General features: G+C 40.5%; 1 protein-coding gene across 3 annotated transcripts in view; it reads left to right on the forward strand.

Annotated features, from left to right (window-relative positions):
• The window catches only part of LOC146834882 (cytochrome P450 2J2-like), a 630,312-nt gene that overhangs the window by 286,748 nt on the left and 317,918 nt on the right, over positions 1-25,646 (forward strand). For all 3 annotated transcript variants that reach the window (XM_085602487.1, XM_085602486.1, XM_085602485.1), the window contains exons 5-7: positions 4,592-4,768; positions 19,699-19,840; positions 22,908-23,095. In XM_085602487.1, the coding sequence (XP_085458613.1) occupies positions 4,592-4,768; positions 19,699-19,840; positions 22,908-23,095 (507 nt within the window). The remainder of the gene's footprint in view (positions 1-4,591; positions 4,769-19,698; positions 19,841-22,907; positions 23,096-25,646) is intronic.

Consider the following 25,646-nt stretch of genomic DNA (forward strand, 5'->3'; position numbering starts at 1 on the left):
TTTAAATTGAATGTCACAGCATTAATTCCTAACATTTTAATTACCTCACCAGTAAATGTCTTTGGACACATATTAGTAAGCCTCAATATGTCCCCTAGAACAGGAACAAATGTCTCCTGACATACTTTCCTATTTACTATAGTATAAGTCGAACTGGAGTCCATTGTGACCATAACATTCAAACCACTAATATTGATATCGCACTTCGGTTTCTTTCTTGGATGGCTAGTGTCACTAGATACTCATCCTCACCTACAAGCAAAACACACATGTTCACATTGCATCTTCTGAATCATCGGTTCCAGTAGATGTTTTGTGAAAAGGTTCACCCCCTTAACTTTATGTTTCCTACACATTTTTAGAAAGTGTCGACCACCGCACAACCTGAACACCTTTGGTTCCTAGCAGGGCACCTTTTATCATTAGCCAAATGCCATTTTCTGCCACATCTATAACGTTTGGTCTTAAAAGCAGATTGCTCAGGCTGGTGTGGTACTTTTTTTCCATGACCTGTTTCTCACTACCAGATTTATTTTCGTATTTAGGCTTTTATTTTGTGTGTACTTTGGCAACTATGCTTCTATCTTTCTCCAGAAGGGTCATATCACCCTTGTCTGGAATAACCACTTTGACACATCTACCGGTTAACTCAGTTTTTTAAACTACATCTATTACTTTTTGTAGTGATAATCCTCCCATGGTCCACAATTTATCCTGGATATTAGTATTTGCAGCACACAGAACAATTTGATCACGTATTAGTTTATTAGGTTTGCAAATATACAAGTTAATGCTAAATTTTAAGTGCTGCAGCATAGTCTTCCACAGGCTCATCTTTATCTTGTTTCCTATGAAAAAACTTGTATCGGTCAACTGATATACAAACTGTTGGATTATAGTGCAAGTCTAAATCCTCCAATGCTTTTTTGTATGCACATTACCAGACGCCACAATGATAGAAAAAGTAAAGAATACTCTCAGTACCTAATTGAAATTAGAGGGGCAACTGCTGGTAAAGTAACACTGCTTATAAATCTTCCTGGCAGTAGAAAGCATGCCTGTCGTGGAGGGTGCTTAAATGTTGCCAAGCAAAGTATCCTTATGTTCTCATGCATGCCCGTCGCAGAAGATAACAGGCTTATTGTATAGTGGAAGCGTGCCTGTCACTGAAACCACAGGCCTCCTGAATTTTTTAAAAGCGTGCCTGTCGCTGAGGACACTCTACCAAAGCTCTTCCGTGGCAACACGAAGCACAAGGTTTTGTTGTGCTTTAAATTAATTTCTTATGGGCACTTCCCAAAAGATGGTTACCGTGCGACCTGATTTCTATAGGTGGAGGACTTGGTATACAGTACATTACGCTCGCAAGGAAATCAAGCATGTACTGTGATCCTGCACATGTGTGCAGCACGTCACAAGCCGGAGAGACACGGTGAAGGTACTTCCTCACTGCACTTAACTCCGTTAAGATTTAACTTCGTAGAAAGTAAAGAAACAAATGTAAAGTTACCTCGCAGGGAGAGTTGCAGAGATTAGTACAAAGTAATTCCTCACCAATGCGTCTTCTGCTTAAGTTCCGCTTCCACAAAAACAAAATTTACATGAAGGTAGTAAGAGGCACTGCACATGCATAGGTTCTCTCTGTCAGGATCGCTTTTAAATCATTGCCAAAATTCTAAAGAATTGTTCTTATAACATTTTTCTTTCTTGAGCTTTATTCTATGATCCTGGCATAACAACACAGATGCTTCCTCCCTTCTCTAGCTTTCCCAACCGTCCTCCCGTTCCACCCTCACCACGATCTCAAAACCTCCTAATGCATTCTGACCTGGTCATGATGGAAGCCATGACATGGTACAATCTACGTTAGAAACATTACCCATTCACAACAGGCTCCATAGAAGTTCATATTAACTCTGCTGCTATAGAATAGGATGGCAGACAGCAAATAAAAAACAACAGCCAATCTATCAACACTTCTCTAATCCACCTTTTTCAAGCAAAATCTTGCTAGGTGAAATTACACTCTAGGTCCGAGACTATAAGGATGTCAAAATCATTGTGCATAGTTGATATTCTGGGTTGAGAATGCTTTGTGTCCTAAATTTCATTAACCTAATATGAGGGAAGACCTGCTTTTGTGTCTCGATGCAGCACAACTAGAAGTCCTGAATCTCTTTGATCCATCAAGTGCAGTTTATTACAAATGATGACAACACCCTGCTGCATCTCTGACTGGTAAACAGTGTTGAACACTAGAACACTACATGAACAGCATAATACCAAAGTAACTATTCACTCTTTGACGGAAAACAGGTGATATTCAAGTGACAGAATGCCCAGTCAGTAGAAATTTTGCATTCTCATAGCCTGATGAACTGGGAGCAGCTTCCACCTCAGAACATTACTGAGAGCAAATACCAAATTTTAACTCATGAGGTTATGGAGGGTACTTGCACGCCTGCACATGAACAACTGTATTAAATGTGCTAGTGCACTGGGTTTATCTCTACTAGATTATTGCAGTATTTTCTAAGCCAGGTCCCAAAAGAAAATGAATGAGAATTTCACACACTTTTCTATACAGGATGGTAAAGAAGGTACTGAGGTCCATGGACAAAGCCTGTTTTAAAGCTAAAGACATAAGAGCATTTAAGTCAGGCCTTGTCAGAGTTTCACTTCCTCAGTGGAGAGAGAATAAAATTCAAGATGTGTAATGTGTACACATCCTTTGTCGGGTAACATCTATTACAGCTGGAAATGTTGCCCCCTCACATATCCAATGGCATCCTAAAGTTAATCACCTAAACCATTATCATTCACAAGAAGCACAGTAGCAGATCTATTAAAGTACTTGCCTACAGCTTTGTGATGAATGGTACCTTCCCCAGCTGCAACTCTTCAGCAGAAGTCGTAGATTAATCTATCTCTACATGGCAGCGTTCTCAAATACTGATACCCACCTTCTACACCCCTATTATGCCATGGGGTATTCAATATCTGGGCACAGTATCTCAAATAACCTCCTATTGGAAGACTCAACATTACAGACTTCCTGTTAACTACCTAAATGTACAGCTTTTTGGGTGAGGCTCTCTCAATGGGCCAATATTCAAAGTATTTCACATGTATCAAAGTGGTCAATACGCAATACTTAGGAAAATTACAAAAAAAGAAAATAGCCAGTGCAACACTTGGGATCCCGTTATGTATCCCAGGCTGCTCCTTGTGTTGGTTTGTTCTTTTCTTTTTTGTAGTGATAAAAAAGCTCATAGAGGCAAGCAGCTATTTGCTGACCAGATCTGATTATTTGTCATTACTCTATGCCAGTTGATTTCAACTAGGTGGCCAGATTTAAATGGTGGTCACATGACTGAAATCATTGGATCCCAGGATAGCAGAGGTAAAGAAGGTTCATGATCTACGATAGAGTCAAAAGGAAAAACCTAACACCAAAGAAAAAGAAGGAAAACTAATAGTGAAAACAAAGAAGTAAATAATAAAACAACAAAAAAAGAAAGAAATTTAATATAGCAGATTGTAAAATTATTTTGTACAGTATTTAAGTGTCTAACTTCTTGTAAGCAAATCATTTAGTCCTTCTCAGGGTCACAGCTGTTCAGTCATTACTTTAGTATCCCCTTGGTGTACCTCGCAAAATGTCATGGTACCACTTTAGAATACCACATTAACGCCTGTTGCAAATGGAAATAATACAAGCATTTGGGATAGGCCTGGGAACACTTCTGTTGAGTTTTTAGTGGGAGATTTGCCAGTCTTCCCCAAATTTCTTTGGCCAGTCTTCAGAAATCCTCAGACTACCTGAATCTCACAGGTGTATTTGTATAAGACAGAAGTAGATCATAAACCCGGAGTTTCAATGTAAACATGGTATTTCGGTTAGTATGTTAAATAATGTTAGAAAAAACTATTAAGATCTTCCATGGGATTCTATGAAATGCTGCATGCGATTCTTCTCCTACTGTGTCTGCTCACTTCCCTACAGAATATTGTTAACTATTCCTTTGCCCTATTTCACTGATTATACACTGAAAAATGTGCTTTAAAATCACCTTTTTGCACTCATTTGAAAAAGGCATATAGAGGAAATTTCTCCTAAGCACTGTTTGGAAAAGATAGGTTCACCTGCTTCGAATGAGTGGTCATGGAGTCAAAAATATCAACCTCATCTCAAACTCCACATGTAGTACTGATGAAGGAAAGAAGTGGAGTTGGGGCTGAAGAGGAGAGTGAGCAGACATTTCATGAGACTTACTGGACAACATAGCGTATTAACCTCTCCAGATTCTCTTGAGCCTCCAGTCATCTCAAAGTTGAAATGCTTTTGAGGTGTTCAGACTATGGGTGCCTATTGTGAGAACTCAAAGTAGCAAATAGGGTTAAACAACCTGGTCTCTTTTTTGAATATCTGCCAAGAAACAATGACTTGAGCCTTTATTGCTTAAAAGATTCACATTTTGTGTCCCAAGTAAATCAGATTTATGATGAGAAAGATTCATTAAATGCTATTAAAATTGCATAAACAATATAAAATTGACATGAACTATTTTTGTTCTTATTTCCTGTCTAGCTCTACAATGTTTTCCCACGAATAATGAAGCACCTTCCTGGATCTTCCCACCAACTTTTCAAATATCAGGATACCCTTGATATGTACATCAAAAAATCAATTCTAAAGCATAGAGAGCACTGGAATCCATTTGAGCCCGGAGACTTCATTGACTGCTACCTTACTGAAATTGAAAAGGTAAGGGTCGGGTATATGGTGGTGAGCTTGACATACTACCTGATGACCATAAAAAAGAAAGCAGTACAAAAAAAAAAAACTATCCTGTAATCAATTGTTAAACAAAACAAGCAAACTGTGCACCATTCGATTTTGTTAAAGTTTGTAACTCAGAAATGTAAGTGGTAGGTCAAAGGTTTATTAAGAAGGGATGAACAGAGACTGACAGATGCCTGTTGGTAGTGAACTTAAGACAGGGACATTGTCTGGCAGAGAGGATAGGAAAGTAGTTAGTAATGGGGCGTTTTAGTTCACCATTGGTCCATCCAAGGTGTCCTTTAGTCATATTAATGGAACCTTGAGCTGAGATTGGCTACTCACATGTCTTACATGTCTTATATGTGGTAAACCTTACTCTAGCATTACTATAATTTAGAAGAACCCAACTTATTGGAAACTATCTAATTGATTGTGTTGAACAGTCCATCTCTACATAAGAGTTTTCACTAGAGCATTAACATATCTGCTTTGAGAGCGGTTTTCCTTTGATCCTGGGTCCCTCTCTTTGTGTTTTTCAGTTTTTTTTAACTTTTCTTAATATGATGGAACTCTTGCTTCCGGTGAAATGGCACTCAATATCTGTGGCCTGTACCTCTACAGATATCCTTTCCTCTCCTCAAGGATTTGATTTTGGTTTATGGCCACAACAGGTTTTCACAAATATTCCTTTGCTCACTTCGTTCAATTAAGCAATTTTAAACCAGGTGAAAATTGAAACAAAGTCTTTGTGTTATCCTGATGGAGCCCTTTAGAGGGGCCTAGCTCATGAGCAGTTCATGATTAGAACCTATGTTTTTGTGAAGTCTGCTGGCATGTCATGCAGTTCACTCTTGATACCACCTAGCAGCCTCTCCTGGCTACAAATCACAAATTAAAGGAGGCTAAGTCAATTCTTGTTAAAGATCCACTAATCCAGTCATGGACTAATTGAAAAGTACATGTTGGACACCTTGCTTTATTGTTTGAATAAATCTTTGCTTAGCGGAGAACATTTGTGAAGGGCAACAGTTGAAGCTAATAGTATCCCATAAAATAATACATTTCAAGAGTAAGCCGCCATTATGCATCGACACAGGTTTTTAAAGAACACAATGCCACAATTCAGTAACGATTCAATAACCAGATACTTCTCCTATCACTCATTACTGTGTGCCTGCCCATGACTGTGCTGCCTTTTAGGCTAGGTTTGTGCTGTAGAACTATGGTTTACATTTATGCATAAATAAATACATACATGCATGCGTATATTATGTGAAAAGACTGATCATAGTGTTGGGTTAAGGAAAATGTGTACTTGATAAACATTTCATGTTAAAGAAACTGTAAGCTTTTAACTTAGAGTAAGCTTTATTAAAGCACATTCTGCCTGTTGGTCTGGCCTGCAGATTTAGAAAAAACACAATTTGGCATGTTTTACTTGTATAGTACTAACTTATTGTGGATGGGATATCCCATCTATACATACCTGTATATACGTATATGATTTGTTGTTTGTTAATATGTGCCCAATTGTATTTTAATAGGATGATTTTTATGGCCTCAAAATGATTGACATACATTTTCTTTATTTGTTACTTTCAACTTGAAAAGACCTTTATCCTTAAACTAGTGCATCATTTAAGGTGGATATATGAAAAGTTCTATTATTTCTTTTAATGAAATATATCTACAGGTTGCTGGAAGAAGCAAGACAAATCATGCTTACAGGTGAAATATTGCAAATGAGGCATTTCTGATCAAGGTGGTGGTGCGCTCTGCTTGAAGATTGCATGAAGAAGAAAGCTTGTATAATGTAAACTTCAATGGCCCCCACATACCTTTATCTTCTATCGACTAAGAAGGACGAGGGTGGCGAGAGCTCAATGAGCGAGAGCTCATTTGGAGCAGTTAACACAGGGCCCATGAACTGTTTATGTGTAGCTTGGTTCTTCCAAAAGTATCTATATATTTTGTGATCTAAATGTCTTTTGTTATATCTTGGGAGCTTGAACAGTAATCCAAGAAAGGCCACAGGTCAGAATTAATGTAGGAATAAATCTCAGAATGAGAAAATACCATTGAAACTTTCCTAAAATCATCCCTGGTTACTTTTAGCTTCATGGTTGGATTACATACAAGACATTCTGCTTTAAAAAATTAGTGCACAGGAGTTACAGGGTCCCATTTATTGAAGGAACCCTCAGCCAATTTGGAATATGGCAGGGTACTCTCACCGCCAAACCAAAGGTCCACCTGCCTCATTTAGAGATGGGAAGACTTTCATTCTGTAGATGGTAGAGACTACTTCCGTCTCCGCCGCTAACATAAATCTTTAGAGTAAGGGCCTTTGAAGGTTTGGCTATGTGTCTGCCACCCGATTAAGAGTGGGCAAACACATGGCACGTTTCACTGTCCATCACCCCCTGGTAAATCCCATGATGAGGAGGGAATTACTTTTCTCTATTTTCCAAAACAAAATCCAACTTTGGGTTTTTGTTTAGGAAAAAAAAAACTTTTGTCAGTTTGCCGTGTTACTCTGTCATGTTGACGGAGCTGTCTGTAAAACTTACAATAAAATGACAGGAACCGCGATTCCTGCCAATGTATAGATGTCCGCTGGATCAATGAACCACTCAATGACAGGGTAATTAACTCTGTTGCCCTGACAAGGTACACAGCCATAATGGCCTGTTTAGAATTCAGCGGGTGGGTACTCCGTCAAAAAAGTTACGGATATCACGTCTGCCATATTACAAGTGCCTTTGGGTATAATGCACTTGTAATACGCCAGACATGATATCCGTCACTTTAAGGATGGAGTAACCTGTCCATCAGACTGTAAATCAAGCCCCAAGTTCATCCTGTCTCATGTGTAATGCAAATAAAGTTATTTCCACTCTTCCATCAGTTATTAAACGATGATACATTGTTGTGATCGCTAGTTCACTGCGGGTTAGCTTAACTTAATATCTGTAATGATTAAAGACTCACACCTTATGTGGACATTTTCCCAAGGAAATTAGAAGGAATATGAGTAACTTTTATAATGAGAAATAGTCTCTGAAAGTAGGTATAGTCAAAATTGCATGTTTTAGTACTTCTTTAATTACTCCTGCCTAAAAAGAAAATAATTGTTTTCAGTAAAGCTTTTGTGAAAAACTATTTAGAATTTGTTGATTAGACTAGCACAGGAGAGACTAGAAGGACAATCCATGATCTTCTTCGAGAAGCACAGTGAGACACCTCTATATCCTTCAACACAATCCACACACGGACACTGAGCAAGAGATGGGCAGTCAGAGCTGCACACATTAGCAGAGGCCTCCACTGCGCTACTAACCTATGCTGTCAGCCATGTTAAATGCTCCATGGAGATGAGATCCCTAATCTTTAGTCCTCAACCAGGAGTGTCCATTCCTGAAAGAACTGACTTACGATCATTGGGAAAGGTTCAATGTAGCCCCTAGTGACAGTGCACATTCTTGTTTGTCAGTTCAGTTATTGGAAGATGTTGGAGTCCCTACAAGTAACCAAATTTGAAGCTGGCTATTGGTTTTTAGAGTTTTGATACATTTTCCATTTGTGCTTTGCGGAATAAACACAGAATGATCAGATTCTCCTAGTTACCTTGTATAACTGTTTGTAGGAACTGAATTAATCTATGGCACGGTATTAAGTGTTATTTGATTTTTGATATATTGAACTCAGTAAATACACTGAACTGTCAAAGTGAGTTCTAAAGTTCTAAATTAGAAATCTGAGTTATTCTGTTGACCAGTTGATTACAAGGGATAAGTCTGTCAGTTTTGCAAGTCTGTAAACATATGAATTTGGGTTCTGTAATGCACAATGTAGTTTGCACAACTAGAGCCTTACTTCTTTTTCATAATTTAATATCATAGGCGTGCAATCAAACTAAAAATTAATTTTGTATTGTTAAATCATTTCCAAATCTTTTGGTGCTTTCCATGGCTTTTGATGATGGGTTCCAGGAACTCTGCTCTGACTTTTCGAACTAATTTAGGCTACTTCTTATTCTGCCTTTCACATGACCCGTAGTTTGAGATGAATAATAACATGCAACCTAACTAACACTTATGTTTTATAGCACTAACAATTATTTTGCACAAGTCATTACCCCACAGATTTATTCTTACTCAGGCCTTGACAGTTTTCAAAATGTACTTATTTTTATTGTGTGTCAAGTCAATGTAGACGCCACATTTGCTTCTGGATAAAACAGCACCTATAAAAATCACAAAATATAGGCCTTTTTAGGAATAATGATACACCCCATTAGTTTTGAGGCTTCTGATGTCTCGGTACCCAACACCTCTCCTGTGCAGACCCTTTTTTCAGATCTCGTTAAGCTTTTATATGTTTTTTATCCACAAAAGTTTTCCGGGAAAAATTTGTGTAATTTTTTCTAACATTGGGAATTCCAAAAGTACTCATGTTTTGTTGATTTCCCTAGAGGGAACAGAGAAAAAATCGTTTAAAAAAAATAATCTGATCAGTTCTGTGCAATAAAGAGTATCATTCTTTTAAAAAAAAACTAATTTACAAGATGTTTGCTGTGCTAAAATCACCCTCCTCCTCGACATAATTTTAAATTCAAGAAGACACCATTTGTGTATATCTCTCCCTTAGTCGTAAAGAAACTAATCTTTGAAATAAATAAATTAAACTTAGGTATGAAAAAAGAAAAATAGTTTTACAAAAGTAATGAACTATCATGTCTGTCAGGGTCTTTTTGTTGCAGGGATTTATAGTGTTTTTTAGCTGTCAAAAACATGCAGTACCCACAGCCAACAACTGAGCTGCAGTTTATAATGAATTTTCATTGTGCAGTGGCCATGCATCAATTTAAGGCAGAATCTAATGAAGGAAAAATGAGTATGAATGATATGTTTGTGCTTGGTCAAACATTTATGCAAATTAAATATACAGGACGGCCCAGGGTGATGTGATGTGCTCGGATCCCACTATGTTTCCTTACCCAGAATGCCTTGCATATCTCAATCTTTGGCTAAAATCATGGTTTCTCCTCACATTTCTGTGAGGAAAAGTTCCAGAATCTACAGGGTTTCGCAAAAGTGCTACAACCAACCATTCCTTCCCACACATCTCCCGGTAAAACATTGCCCTGCTTGGGTGGCAGACCAATCAAAATCCTTCCACTGCCTGGTAATAATTTGGGGTTTTCTGTGGATTTCGTATGGCCCATTCTTTGGACATTGTGGGTGTATCTTGATTTGAAAACTGGGATACAAATCCTGGGGAAGACTTACCTAAGTTCCCTAAAAAACCTTAGGGTTTGGCAGACAGGGTGCTTCATCAGAACGGAGCAGATGTCCCATGCATTATTACATGCAGTGCATTGACTGTAATAAACTTGTAATACGCACCGATGGAACATCTGCCACATTTTGACAGAGGATGAAGGTAGCAAGCAGGGCACAGGTATGACATATGTGAGTAGTAGTGGGTGTGGTTATCTATGGGTCCCTCTGAGCTTGCCCATATGCCTTCTACTTACCTGAGATCCCTATGAAAACAACCATCCTTAACACCTTCTTCATGTCTCTATCTCTTTCAGAGTACTGACTAATACTGTGTGGATGCTAGGAGAAGCTTTACTAATGCCTCTCGATGGCAGCGTGAATAGTCTCAGAAAGACTTGTCTTTCATGTGCATTTACCACACTCACTGTGCTAAATCCAACTAATTTCCCTGTGTAGTAAGTTGGGGGTGTCTGAGTATGTCCTGTGACCCATTCCCCGGACAGTGTGATTAATACGTACATTTGAAAACTAGGTAAAAATCCTGGGGCAGACCTATGTTTTGTGAAAACCATTTTCAGAGAGTCTAAGGACCTTAAGGTTTAATGGACAGGGTACTTTGTAACAATGTGGTGCATGCCCATGTCATATCCACTGTTATGTGCTCTGCATTGACTGTAATGCACCGGTTATTGAGAGGACAGCATTTCCCCATTTTTTTTATAGTGGATGAAGGTTGCAAGTGGAGTTCACAAGTATGACCATTATGTACCTATTTACTGGAGTCAGTGAAGACGGAGTGACTTAAACCTAATTTAGGAAGAAAACGGGCATGGATTATGGTATGTCTTTGGGTGATAATTAGTAGATTTTCCAATTTAGATGGAATACATTGAGAGGCCGCATAGGAAAGTCAAGTAATGGACCATGGAAGGTATGTATTTTTGCGCAACCATTAACAGCGCATACTAACTCTGAAACTGACTGTTCCACTTCAATCTGTTTCCCAGAACTACATATTTGTGTATTAGAAAGTTAAGCAAGGTGGAATGCATAGACTTGGCTGATGTGCGCTCTAGGTACACCAGTAACAACTCTTCTGCCTCTTTCCTACCCAAGCACAAAATCATCATTTACATTAGTGAGCCCTCTTCTTCTCTGTTGCACCAACAGTCTAAGAAGTGTCCTTGCAAAGTCCTCCACAAAAGATGAAGTAGAGACTACTGCTTCTTCAGCAGTAACACCATTGATAGCGGCCAGCCAAATCAAAGTCAAGGAAGAACACCAGTCTTCCCATGGTAGCCTGACAACAGACATCATATGCATTGTACATTACCAATGGATCAGGTGAAACAGACAAATTCTTGTTCCATGTGCGAGTTTTATGAATAACATTTTATTGTATGTTAAACTATTAGTAAAGGGCATGGCTGCCCCAGCAACGGGACATCCCAGCGCTAGTCTCAGAATGGGCGGCAGAAAAAGATATGCAGAGAATTAAGCAGAGAATAGCCAGGTGTTCATGGCCTTTCTGAAAGCCCTGTGATTCTGAATGCTCCTGATGGACAGAGGAAGTGCGTTCCAGATGGTGGTAGCTTTAGCGTCAAAAGAGCGACCTTCTGCTCTTGCTCTTCTGAAACAAGGGACACGTGCCAAATAAAGATTAGCTGAGCGCAGGGCCCACAGGGGGACATATGGGTGAAGCAGATTGGATAGAATGGAAGGTAAGGATTTATGTGCAATGCATAGAACCTTGAATTGAATGATCTTATCCACAGGGAGCCAGTGCAGCCTGTGGATAAAGCTGGAAACCAAGCAGAACATAGGAAGGGCAAATAATAGCTATGCTGCAGCATTTTGCAAAGTATTTCAGTAGTCCAGCCTTGAAAGTATAGTAGACTGGATAATAACCTGGTGTGTGAGAGGATAGAAAAATCCTAGAATGGGTTTTAGCCCTCGTAAGAGTTCAAAACAAACATCTACCACCGAATTCACCTGAGCTTCAAAGGTCAAAGTGCTATTGACCCAAACCCCTAATTGTTTTACGACCGCCTTGGTCGATGCGAACAGGCGAGCCAGGATTAACGCCTGAGCCTGCTTCCAGTCAACCGGAGCCTCCACTGATTCATTCAAGAAGAGCCTTGCATGACGCTAAGAAACCACAAAGTGTGATCGCACCCACTGCTCAAGACTGGGAATCCTTACAAAGGACACTGTGGAGGAAACTTATGCTCCCATAAGGGCAGCTGCCTCACCAGAAACGAGGAGTCATAAATGTTACTACGCCCTGCAAGCCCAACTGGTCATCCTTAGGCTGTCACTTCCCTGTCACTGTCCTGATGAAGACCCCCACTGACTAGATAGTAATGCAGATCCTGGGTTGAAACGTCGGCAATATCCCCTGGACCAGTCGAAAGACTCTGCGAAAAGACTTATTTATTCAGTTCGCAGATTTACTTAAATATCTATTTTTCTGGCCTTCCAATTCTTTGAATCATTTTAGCCACTCTGTACATATTACGCACTATCACTGTATCACTGAGCACCACATGTCACCTTGTCACATATTATATTTCACTGTGTGCCTTGACAGCCTTACAAATGTAATTTGGGTATTTATAAATGACGCAATTTATAAAATTCTTAAATACCCCGTATGGTCTTTGTGGGTGTTGCTTATGACTAACTATTTCCTATGAGTAAACCAATCATTGGTTCAATTGCTCAAGAGAAATGTTTCACCCGACAGAACCAACTGTTACTTTTGTATATGATTGCCCAGGTTCTAGGGGTACTGGGTTACTCCATTTTTACTAAACTTGGGCTGGGGGGCGGCCCTAAAGAGAGGGGCCACCAATGATCGCCCCATTGGTGTATATCTCTCCACAGGAGAAGAATTCTCGATTTGCATGAGTTTAGCTGTAAGCAATTGGCCGCCAACCACTCAACGATAGCCACCATGCCACCTTGGAAATTAGCCAGGTTCTGAGTCGAGTTATTGGAACAGGAAATCACCAGCTGAGTATCATCGGAATAGGATACCAGCGTAAACCCCAGGGCTTTTGAAACCAGAAGACAGTGGTTGGATATACATTTTGAATTAAGTAGGGGGAACACCATGTTGTAGAGTATGAACCTGAGAACTGTATGGAGAAGAAACAACCTGAAAGAATCTTTCAGATAGAAAGGAAGTGAACCAGGTTGGTGCAGCTCCACCAATACCAATCTCCTGTAAGCGCCACTACAAAATACCATGAGATACGGTATCAAAAGCGGTGCTTAAATGAAGCAGAATCAGAGAAGAAGAACTGTATTCATCCAAAAAGCCACGCAGATGCTCAGTAACCGCCAGCAGTGCAGACTCGGTGCTGTGTCGTGGTCTAAAGCAGTGGTCTAAAGAGATATCCAGAATTTGGTTAGTCTCCAGGAAGTTTGTTAGAATGGTGTTTATGTGACACTCTATGATTTTGGCAAGAAATGGTAGTAAGGAGATAGGGTGAAACATTTCTGGTTTGATAGCATCAAAAGAATGCTTTTTCAGTAGAGGAACAATTTTGCCATATTTTACCGATGTCGTTGTCAGAGAAAGCTTTATCAATTCAAGGCAGACTGGAAGAGGACAGTCTTGAAACTTAAGGAAAAGGCTTAGGGGGGTCATCTGGGGAGCCCGGTTTGACTTTGTTACAGCGAGTTTGGAGCTCTTCCAAGGACAGCAAGGGAAAAAGGTAGAAGAGTGGAGGGGGATGACTAGTAGACACCTCTAGGCTGGAATCCCTAGTGTCAAAGACAAAGTTAGAGTAGATAAGTTCTACCTTTCTAATAAAATACTTGCCACTTCCTCACATTGGACATTGGAAGCGATAATAGGCTCAGTTGCCAGTACGGGTTTCAGAAAAAAAGAATTGTGAGAGAGATTATAATTTTAGCAGGGTTGCTACTGTTTTTTATTTCGTTAGCAAAATACTCCTCCCTAGACTTCCGAATCAATTTATGATATGCCTTAATGGCAGCTCTATAATGTGTTTTGGTAGAGGGATCATAGGAACATCTCCAGGCGTGTTCTAGGACCTTGCAATCTTTTTGGGCTAAGACCAAAGTCTCACTGAACCAAGGGCTGGCCTCTGTTCTCTAACTTTAGATCGATTTAGCTGGGATACACATGTCCAGGGCATGTGTGAGCCAGTCATGGAAGAGACTATTAGCTACCTCTTCATTGGTCTCGAAAATTATTGGGATTGAGTTTATGCCATGGGCCTTTAGAAATAGAGTTTCGATGGACAGGCAGTTTGGAGCATTTAGAGCACATGGACATAGAGATTAAGAAATGGTCAGACCAGGTCATGGGAAGAGAGGTAGAGACCTTTAGCAACGAGATGTTGGAAAAGGCAGGATCGAAAAGGTGCCCAGCTAGATGTGTGGCACTTGAGACATGTTGTGTCACCTGGCACGCTGCAAGATCATCTAAAAAATGTGATTGAAGGTCAGTTTTGTCAACTCTACCCATTTAATTGCTATAATATGTATACCATTGAGCTTGCACCCATCCACAAATCTGATCTCAAAGTATCAGTGGAGAAGTGCTCCCATCATGAATCATAGTGAGCACATGTACTTCCTGTGTGTCTAAAAATGTCACAACCAGCAGTTGTCTGCAACGCAACACACTGCTCTTACCTTCTTTGAGCTTCTTACAAACATGCTTCTGAGGGAATGCTTTGCAATTTCTTTTAATTGCACACAAGCCACAGTACCTGCATTGTACAGCTCAGTAAATATCTCTGTACTCATGTACAGAAATGGTCTACATTAACAGTATGACCTTTATGAAAGAGTGTTTGAGCAAGATCCTACTCAATCTTCAAACTGATTCCAAATGTCAATGGGAATCCTGCAGGAGTTATACTGGAGTCCTTCCCAGGGTACACTCTTAGGCTGCCGGTATAGCCAGAGGAAGTTTCAGACAGGTACAGCTTGATGATGTAATGAATACTTTTGCTTGATATATACTGTTTGAATAACAGTCATCTTTTACACAGGATCAAAGACTCGTCCACTGCTATATTTTTCCCTGGTGTATAAATCTCTGACACTTTAGGTAGTGAAATGTTTCACAGCAGGCCAGATTTTGAACAACATTCCATTGTCATGTGACAATGCTGCAGAGTTAAAAAACACTCTGTGCTCATGTGAGATTGGAAGCTGGATGCAATTTAAACCATAAGGGGAAACCGGTGAGACTTTAACAACGGTTTGGGCAATATTCTCATGAGCTATGTAAGACCCTAAACATTTCTCAACTTCCCAAATGAAGTGGGAGTTCACAAGTGTGCCTTAGTATAAGGGACCAGACTAGTCCCATGCCTCCTTAAATAGGGTTTGGCATGCAGATTTGTTTGCTGCACTATTTTGTTCCGGAACATATCATCCACAAAAAAGTTGGAAATAGTCAAGTAGCACAAACATTTACTGAACTGACTTTATATTCACAAACTCACAAGGTAATTATCCTCATATAGATAAAAGGGACAGGGTATGTAACAAGGAAATAGAAAGGGGACCCATCTCACTGGATACAAAGAAAACATTAGTTTTGCAAACTGGCAAATACTACAATTAAAGGGTAGTAGTATGGAATGGCATTTCTAAGCTAGGAGGCGGTACATAAACAGTTCAAGAAAATTCAAGGTTGCAGCAGTAAGTGATATCGGTAATCATAAGCAAGAACACATTTGAAAATTCAATTTCATAATTTCGAAATATTTTTTATTTTCCATAAAAAAACATGAGAATAATTTAAATACATTAAAACCAACCAATTCGGGTTCTCATGCGCACAATATAGACCTCTTATAAAAAAAATCTCATAAGCACAGTTCCACCGAATCAATGTTGGTCAATATCCAAATATTAGGGGGTTTCTTTCTTTTATATTAAGAGACACAAATATGTAAAAAACACTATATAACTTAATACATCCAGTGAGAAGGGTCCACTTTCAGTTTCCCTGACTTTATATTCAGCATCACAAATGAAGAAAGAATTGGCAGTTGGAATCCATTAGGGTATTGCCAAGTGTGCAGGCTTCATGTGCTCCATGCTGTACCTGCCTTGTCTCCTGTTTGAACACACTATCACTCAGCAGCACAGGTTGTTTGTGAGGGGACACCACAACTGCCTTACTGTGCTGTACAAGCCAGCTTTAGCACTGGTGACACACTGTACGGCAATCATGGAATGGAATGGAATGGAATGGAAATGGTATTTATAAAGCGCGACTGTCGCTCCGGAAGAAGCATCCTGGCGCTGACTGGAAGGGGTATAGAAAGATGGAATGGAGCAGGGTTAGATGGTGTTCCGTACATACTCGTCAGAAAGGCTAAAGATCCATGTTTTCAGTTGTTTCCTAAATTGGCATTCCTTGGTGAGGGATCTCAGATGCTGGGGCATAGCGTTCCATGCCTTGGAGGCAAGGTGAGTAAGAGTTTTTCCCCCTTTGGTTTTTAGGTTGAAGTTGGCTAGTGTTATTAGGTTGTTGTTGGAGGATCTCAGGGTCCTCTGGGGGTTGTAGTGGGGATAGCGTTTGATCAGGTACTTGGGGCCAGTGTGGTTGAATGCTCGGAAAGCCACGGTTAGGATCTTGAATAGGATCCTTTTGTGCAGGGGTAACCAGTGGAGGGTTCTTAGGGCGGAGGAGGCTGAAGATCTTCTGGGGAGTTTAAGCACTCATCTTTGGCGCCCCCACACCCATGACCGACCTCCTTGGATTTTCTCACCACCACCAGGCAAAAGTGTCCCTCACCTCTCCAATCATAAGTTATTACTAAACACAGTTACCCCCTCCCCCCCTATGGTTAGCACCCCCCTCCATAGGTCAACGCCCAGTGTGCCAGCACCAGTCGCACTGCCCTAAAGCTGGCCATTGTGCTGTATGACCATATCCTTTTGACTCATTGAAAGCGGAGTAATTGGGTGGAACCCCTCCAACTGAGAAACTACTTTGAGATTCAGATCAATGATCCTCTCCCTCAGATGCATTCTCTGACCAAGAATTGGCTACATAGTTCAGCTCCGAGAAGCAGTCAATGAGACATCATGTATAACTTTGACCACAAACTTTATTACTCAAATGCTGTGTGTCAGGAAGCCTGCAGATGTACTCCTAAAAATTTGAATGCACTGAGAATGCTGTGTGTGATATCAAATGTAAGTGAGAATGCAGTGCAAGTGAGAGTGGGTACAAAAGTAATAGAGACTGAAAAGTTTAAGATCTTAGCTTCAATGCCTCCAGTGAAACAGCTCTAGGGCACGCGATAAGCAACCTACAAGAAAAAAAACTAGTTCAACTTGAAGCGTACACATCAAGGCAAACTGAAATGCAATTCCCTGGGGAACTGGTGGAAGATAGAGGACACAATCACCCCCCTCAGGGGAAGAAAAATGTTACATTATATTGCCTCCAAGAGGTCAGTGCGCCTAACCACTTCCACAGCAGTGCAGAAAAACCTATTGCTTACCAATAAAGTTTTCAAGGGCTTCTGCATTGAACTTTGAACCATATAACTATAATTTTGCTCCCAGAAAATTCACTTGGCAAGTCCTCCTGCACGTTCATTGAAACCACATGTTGCAATGTACTTCTCTTTCATGATGTAACATTGCTGTTTTATACCATGTGGGACCTAATCAGTGTGCTTTTTCTTTTTTCATTTCCTAATGCATTTTGGTGCATGCTTGAAATTGTGTGCGTTTAAAATAATTATAAAAATATTGATTGACACCACAGAAGCTCATGTTCTATTTTGGGCTCCAGGCGGGTACTTAAACAATGCCCTTCTGGGTTGTCTGGTCTATATTTAGGGACAGGTTTTTACATATTTCTGTGTGTCAAAATGTATATATTTTACAACAGGAGTCAAGGGCCAATAAGTAATCCAATGATTTGGGTATAATATCAAAATATTTAAAACAGAACCTTTCTCACTCTTGCCCCTCCACTCCATCCTCAGGAAACCATGCATTGCAATTCTAATAGGAATAGGAATTTATTTACCATTTCATTTAATCCCCCTTCCTCTCTTCGATTAGATTTATAATGACATGCATTCCATTCTACACAACAGGTATTTTAATATCTTTCTCCGTTAGGAAAAATTCAATATGTTGTCCAATGCACAGGTTCTTATGACTCCGATATAGAGGATTGGATGATGTCCTTTGACTTGCATGATGCATACTTTCAAGTTCTGTTCCTCCAGTTGCACAGGGTTTAGCTGTGCTTTGCAGCAGGATCCACCCACTATCAATTTGCAGTCCCCACAGTTGGACTAATGTCAACTCCCAGATCTTCACCAACGTCATGGTGGTAGTTCTAGTACATCCTCAGAGAACTGGAATTTAGCTTTCTTGTACCTCAATGACTGGCTGTTCTCCTTAGTTGGTGTCAGACCATCTAAACACCACTGTGACCCTGCTCTTTGACATGGTATTATCCATCAATCTACCAGAGTCACACATCACAGCATCTTCTTTTCATAGGGGTGATAAGAGACACACCATCTCTCAGAGGCTTACATCTGTCATGCAGGATTCGTGACATTTGGTATACGATTCCAGTGTTTATGCGAGGATTGAATTTTCCAGAGGAGTATTGTGAGATCAGTTTCAGATATCCATAGATGATAGCAAAAACCACTCCCGAGTGCTACAACGTTCAATGTTCCGACAGACATGTTGCTGCGTATAAAAAGTGTTGAAGTGATTAAGAACCACCCACGAGAGAAAATGTATATGCATAATTAGCCTATATAAAAGTAAGATACTTAACAAACAGCGCATGAGCTTGTCTGGTGTGTCACAATAATGTGTGTGTAAAAAAGTGGAAAAGTACCTTCAATTTCATATTGGTGTACTTCAAAGTATGTCCCATTAGAGCACATCTAAAAGAGTGTCACTTTTTATTTGGAAAGATTAAGAATATAAGATCCTTTCTATGTGTTTCAATCTCCTGAAGGAAAACTATAGACCAATCTATTATCTTGTTTAGTCTTGACTCTGTAATGCTCTACTCCATTTGATGCCTTTAAATGCCTGATTCAGAGACTACAGCTTGTCCAAAACACACTGCCACAAGAATTTTTCTTGACTCTTGGCAGGAGAATACCATATTTGTTCTCGCTTTGTCTTGCTTCATTAGGTCTTTCATGCCAAACACCTGACTTATAAAGTACTTGGCATCAACTACTGCTCCTACTGTAGTAAGGGACCTGGCATTTTCTGTTGTCTTGTTAGGCACCACCCGTTGAAAAACCTCAGTTCCTTCACTCTCAATCTATTTTATATTCTTCACTTTTGCAGGGCACACAGTGCAGATTGCACTTTCTTTTTCTTCACTACATGGGCGTGGACTGATCTTCCTCAGAGCATCACTACCTTGTGTTCATGGTCAATACTCAGCACTAGAACCCCATATACCTAGGTGACACTGCTCTTTGGAAAATATGAAAATATGTAATAAACAATAATAACTCATAGGTGTTGTATGCCATTCATTGTCAGCAATGTACTGATTTTCATATGGTAATACTTTCTTGATTTCCGCCATTAAATGCAAACTTTTTTTTTCTCCAAAAGTTTAAAGATGATCCGACCTCATGTTTTGATGAAGAAAACTTGGTTCAATCTGCCTTTGATCTGTTCCTAGCAGGAACAGAAACAACATCAGTCACTCTGCGATGGGCTATTCTCTACATGGCAAAGTACACAGACATTCAAGGTAAGACAACGGTTTATAGCTAGTATGTGGTTTACAAAATGTTCCTCATAAACAGCTAGTGTGTAAATTTAACTTACTGTTCTCCCAGTTGTTCTCATCGATTCAACGGAGGCAGTTCGTAATACTTCCTCTAAAGAAGCTCTTCCGCTGTAGGGTTAAATTCCACAGCTAAATATTTGCTCAGCAATGTTTTTACCCAGGACATAGTGCTGTTACACAATTTGTACCACAACATGCATTGTTTTTCAGTCCGTAGGCTGCAAACTGGCCTGAACAAGCATAAAACTAATGCAAGTAGGTGCTGTACATACTTCATTCACGGATATGGTGCTCCGAACTGATGTGTGGAGGCCATCTTTCTCTCCAGCACCACTAAAACGTAGATGGGTTTGCAGTTTCCTGCACAGGTCAGATTCAGGCCAAAAAAAGAGATGAAAGAACATGGAGATAGAACGTAGAACAAAAGACAGTTTTAAACGACAGTAACAGGCAAAGTTGCTCTTAACATCAACAGTGTCCCTACTCTAATAATTACTAAAAAGCTTTTCCAATCAAACCAACAATGTATAAACAAGATATATCAGCTGTCTTTTCATCATATGAGAAAGGAATCATAACGTATTACACTTTACTACAAATGTGAAGGCAAATTTACTATTTTTTCGTGAATACCCAACACAGGTAGCAACGTTGCTGCAGAGTGCTGCGTGAAAGGGGGAGAGCAGGACTGAGTGAAAGAGATAAAGCAAAACAGCACAATGTGTACTAAGAACTGGCGCTGCTGCTCTTTTCCCTAGCACTGTCACACTTTCAGGCTACCTTGGGCCATGCACACACCTTTGCACTTTAGTCCAAAGGTGTTTGTTTGAGTCTAGCGTGTATTTTATACATGAAAGCTAACATTCTGGTACAGAGTACTATGCTAAGGCATGCTATAAATGTGTTCCCACTCTGTGTTTGTGCTGTACAGTGTAGCATACATATAAAGATGGAAATGTTTAGAGAAAAAGAAAATGTTCACCTGCTTTGAGCCTGCCTCAGGGTGTCATGTTTGTTAGGCTTGTCATGTCATGTATGCCCCTTGTTTACATACATTGTCCCATCGACACGACAATAGCGGCTCTGAATGGTGACCTTTTACCTAGTAGTTGGCTCTGTCTCTTCGTGAACAGACTCTGAATATATTATCAAAACAACACTGTACCTGACGTACATAAACATGTCCTCCGGCACTGCATAATTATTCTGTATAAGGGTCACCACTTTTTTATCCTTGGCCAACAGGCCCGCTGTGCATGATCGCATTGTTTTGAAAAATATTTGATTGTTTGCAAAACGTTTATGATTGTTTTCAAAACATATCGATTCTAGAAGAAACCCTAGAGTGACCCCTCTAGTATATAAGACCCTTATTCCCCCCTGCAAATGAGAGGAGAATTTGTCCCACGCAGGCACCAGGTCCTGCATGCTGAATCTTCGACACACAGCGGTCTGACATCCCTCGTGGGGTTTCATCCTCGGAGCCGAGATGGGGTCCTTCATTCTCTACCATCAGGTGAGGGGGTTGGAGCTTCCCTAGGGGATTCTTAGCCACCTATATACCTTTACACATCTACATGATACACCTACATATCTAGGCTGGGTCCATTTAGGCAAATTACGTAGGGCAGGCATTATAGGAGTATGCAAGTGCTACTGTCTTATCTGAACTCTATATGTTCATCTTCTTAGCACTATGGTAGAAATGTATCTATTGATTACCATATTGGTACTTGTGATTTCTTTCGTATGCTTTTGTCTCCTGATTGTCGCAACACATATATTTTACACAAGAGTGACGCTGGACCAATAAATACTTATTGAAAACGTCCTAATCGCCATCCTGTGTATTTTCTGACAATAAGTAAGCCAGAGTGACTGAGCGAAAAATACTGTACTCTTTTCCACGATGCCTGCGGAATATCGGTTGTCATGTTCAGTGGTTGCCAGAAACTACCTACACCACTGTAAGATACAGGGGGGTGGTAGTGGCACTGTAGAGCTAGCTGGTCTAACAGCTGACGTATCCTGTGGCGGTGTCCGGAGTCTGTTTGGACACCAAGCCCTCAGTTTAGGTCATCCAAAACCTGCAGGTCCTGGGGATTCCTAGGAACTACACGACAAGAGAGGCGTATATTTTTTTCACTTAAAACCTCAGATTGTAGTAGATAGCCAATAGCCACGGTTGGTTGAATGGTAATGTCTTTGCACCACCAATGGGATGCATCTTTGATGCAAAGTAATGCAAAGCACTGCAGAGCGCTACTTTCCATGACTTCAGGGCAACGTTTCAACACAAAACAGGTTCTACTCCGGAATGAGAATCCCAGATCAATACTTTGAATCAGCTTTGGTCAATTTTGGTGTCCCTGCCCAAGGCCAAAGGGAACAGGTTGACAGAGAAATGAACAATCAGTGGAGGGACTAAACATGGGTGCTACATTAAAAGAGGAAGCCAAGTGACTTGTTTGCCAAACATAATTCACATTGGACAATGAAATGAGGTGGTGAAAAAGGTACATCAGATCTAGTTATAGCTTTAGTACTGAGGAAGAACCGATCTCCTACACTTCAGGTTGATCTTTTCGTGGCCTGTGGTTGGTAATTCATAGAAGAGGTTTCATACCTGTATTTGATAGTAATACATTCTTGACTAATTAGATATTGTATGTTCTACATAAAAATCATATCATTCTATAGTCATTTTCATTTCTTTTTCAATTGCTAATAGAGATCTCAATTTAATTTCCAATTTTCTAAATAGGCTTTTATAACTCTTCATATATGTAGCAATTTGCTATTGTTCTAATTAATTTTGCTCCTTTCTTCAATTTTTTCATCAGTATATCTAATCTAATTACTACATCAGTAATGTTCATTGACTCGGGATATGTTTCTTTGTCTTTTTTAAAAATTGCTTTCAATGTGAACTATCAGCTTACTGTTTACATGTAATACCATTGTCTTGTTCTTCTATTATGCCCTGTAAAGTCTAATAGTTACATGTAAATTTTTTAAATTCTTTAAGAGAAAGTTCAAGAAGAGATTGACCGAGTGATTGGACATGCTAGACAGCCATTGATGGAAAACCGAAAGAGCATGCCGTATACTAATGCAGTGATTCATGAGGTGCAACGATTCAGCAACATATTGTCCTTTGGTGTTCCTAGACTGTCAACCAGTGATGCAACTGTAGGAGGCTTCGATTTGCCAAAGGTGACAATTTTTATATGAATGTAATGTTTAAACATGTTTAAGAGATAGGCTGATATAATAATGTTTGATGTGGCACTGTGTGTGGAATGTGGCATTTTTTTCTGACCTTTAACTTGAAGTCTTTCAAGCAAACACGTGCCATCAAAACGAAAGACTTTGGTGAAACCATGAGCATGCATGTTTTCCTGGGAAATGTATCTTTTCTAAGGCACTAGTTATTCCTGAGATACTTATCTGTTCTAATGTACTAGTTATGCCGACAAAATGAACACTGCTGGCTTGATCTTTTTGTCAAACCCTCAAATTCCTTGTATACCAAATCATTATATATGTATGTGACAGGGTCTATGACCATCTTTTGAACAGGGCGCAACTAATACTTTTGATGACCTCTGTTAGACCTAGCTCCATTGGCGTGGTTCTCCCCTGCATTTTTTGCCTTTGCCTCCTGTGTTTTGATGTATGTTGGACTCTGTTTTGATGGTCTAGATGCTTTGGGCACTATGCCACTGCTGTTCAGTGCCAAAGTGCAAGTGTTCCCTTTGCAAATTACTGTTATGGATTGGTGTTTCCATGATTGAATATTTGATTTACTAGTCATTCCTTAGTACAGTGCACCGTGTGTGCTCAAGGCCTGTAAATCAAATGCTGCTAGTGGGCTTGCTGCACTGATTTTGCCACCCACATAAGCAGCCTGTACATGTAACTCTGGCCTGCCATTGTAGAGCCTGTGTGTAGTCTGGTACTGCCATGTCGACTTGGCAAGTGCACTCACTTGCAAGGCCCTAACCTTCCCTTGTCAGTCACCCCTAAGGTAGGCCCAAGGTACCCCTGTGGGCAGGGTTCAGTGTATGTGAAAGGTTGAAAATGCCCTGGTGTGTGTGGCATGTCCTGATAGTGAATTACTGCTAATTTCGTTTTTACTATTGCAAGGCTGCCTGTTCCCATAGGACAGTATGGGGGGGGTTGTTTATAACATCTTATAAATATACCTACGCCTGGAAACAAGGTAGAAAAATAAAGTTTAGTATGCCTGAACTCAGAGTGTTAAAATGCATCTTTTAGTGAGGGTGATTTTTACATTCTGTGTTTGAAAATACCACTTTTAGAAAGTAGGTATTTTTTCGCTTAGCCATCCAGTGCACCTCTGCTAGGTATGTGTATTGCATGTCTGGCTTTTGGATGACAGGGGCTGGAGAGGGGCAGTGTCTCCAGAGAGCCTGATGAGTCAGGGCTGGGCTGAATAGACCTGGGCTGCATTTAGAGTAGGGGGAGGAGATTTCCTTTCACCTGAATGGGCCTGGTCTGCCAAGGACAATGCTGTCTCAACCTCCTGCCAGGAACCAGTTTTAACTGAGCACATGGCTTCTCTGCCACCAGAGAACAAAGGATTTTGTGATATAAATATTGAGGCCCAGACCCCAGCACTTTAGATCGTTTCTGGAAATCAAGAGGAACCTTTGCCAAGGAGAAGAGCGAGAGAAGCTGAGGAGGAATACCGCCCCTGTGACGTTTGCTGTCTGGGGTTGGCCTGCAGTGGCTACTTGCTGCCAATGAAAGGAGAAAAGGACTTTGCTCTTTGCTGTGTCCCATGCTTGAAAGAATATCTCCAAGGGCTTGAAACTGAGCGTGCCTCTTGTTCTGAAGTCTCAGGGACACAAAGACTTCATCACCAGCTCCCCTGAACTTCCGTGCTGGGCTGACCTGCAAAGAGGTACATGCTCTTGTTTTGGACCTCTAGAGACTAATTTCCACTGGGTGCTGGAAAAGTAACGCAACTTCGAAGAAGCGAGGCGTATCCGCACCTGTTTCTGACGCGTCATGGAAAAAATTGTCGTAGCGCCTGCCTCGGCTCAAGAAATCACTGCACGTCGCATCGAGTGCACCGATCTCTGAAGTCCGAGATCATCGTACCACGCAAGGCCTGCTGTACGACTACAAGAGTTCACACATCGACCCGGATCATCGCATTGCGGTGCAAAGTTTGTTGCAACGTTGGGGGATGCAGTAAGAAACCGACGCATCACCTCCCCACGTAGTAGGAAACCGACGCATCACCTCCTCTTCGGTAAGGAATCGACTCATCAGCTCCCCTGTGCTGCAGTAAGGAACGAACGCATCACCTCCCCGGAGCAAGGAACCGACGCATCACCTTCCCCGAGTGTAAGGAACTGATGCATCACCTTCCCTGCGGCCTGTTTTGTTTGTTTGCATGACGCATCCCAGGTACTTTGTGAGAAAAGTATCGCATCTGCAACTTGCTTTGAACTGAACTATTTCTACCATCTGAAAGTCATATTTGTATTACTGTATTGTGGATTTTTGTCGCTTGGTCCTGTTTTGGTTTAGATAAGGATGACTTTGTATTCTAAACTAGTGTGGTGTCTATTTGTAGTGTTTTCACTGTATTACTGTATGTGTTCACAAATGATTTACACACTGCCTCTGAGATAAGCCTGTCTGCTTGTGCCAAGTGACCAAGAGAGTGAGCAGGGGTTATTTTAGAACTGAATCCCCCTTTCCCTGACTAGAATCAAGTTTCCCATTTTGG

This window comes from Triturus cristatus, chromosome 4_2, assembly GCF_964204655.1.
Source record: "Triturus cristatus chromosome 4_2, aTriCri1.1, whole genome shotgun sequence".
Lineage (NCBI taxonomy): Eukaryota > Metazoa > Chordata > Amphibia > Caudata > Salamandridae > Triturus > Triturus cristatus.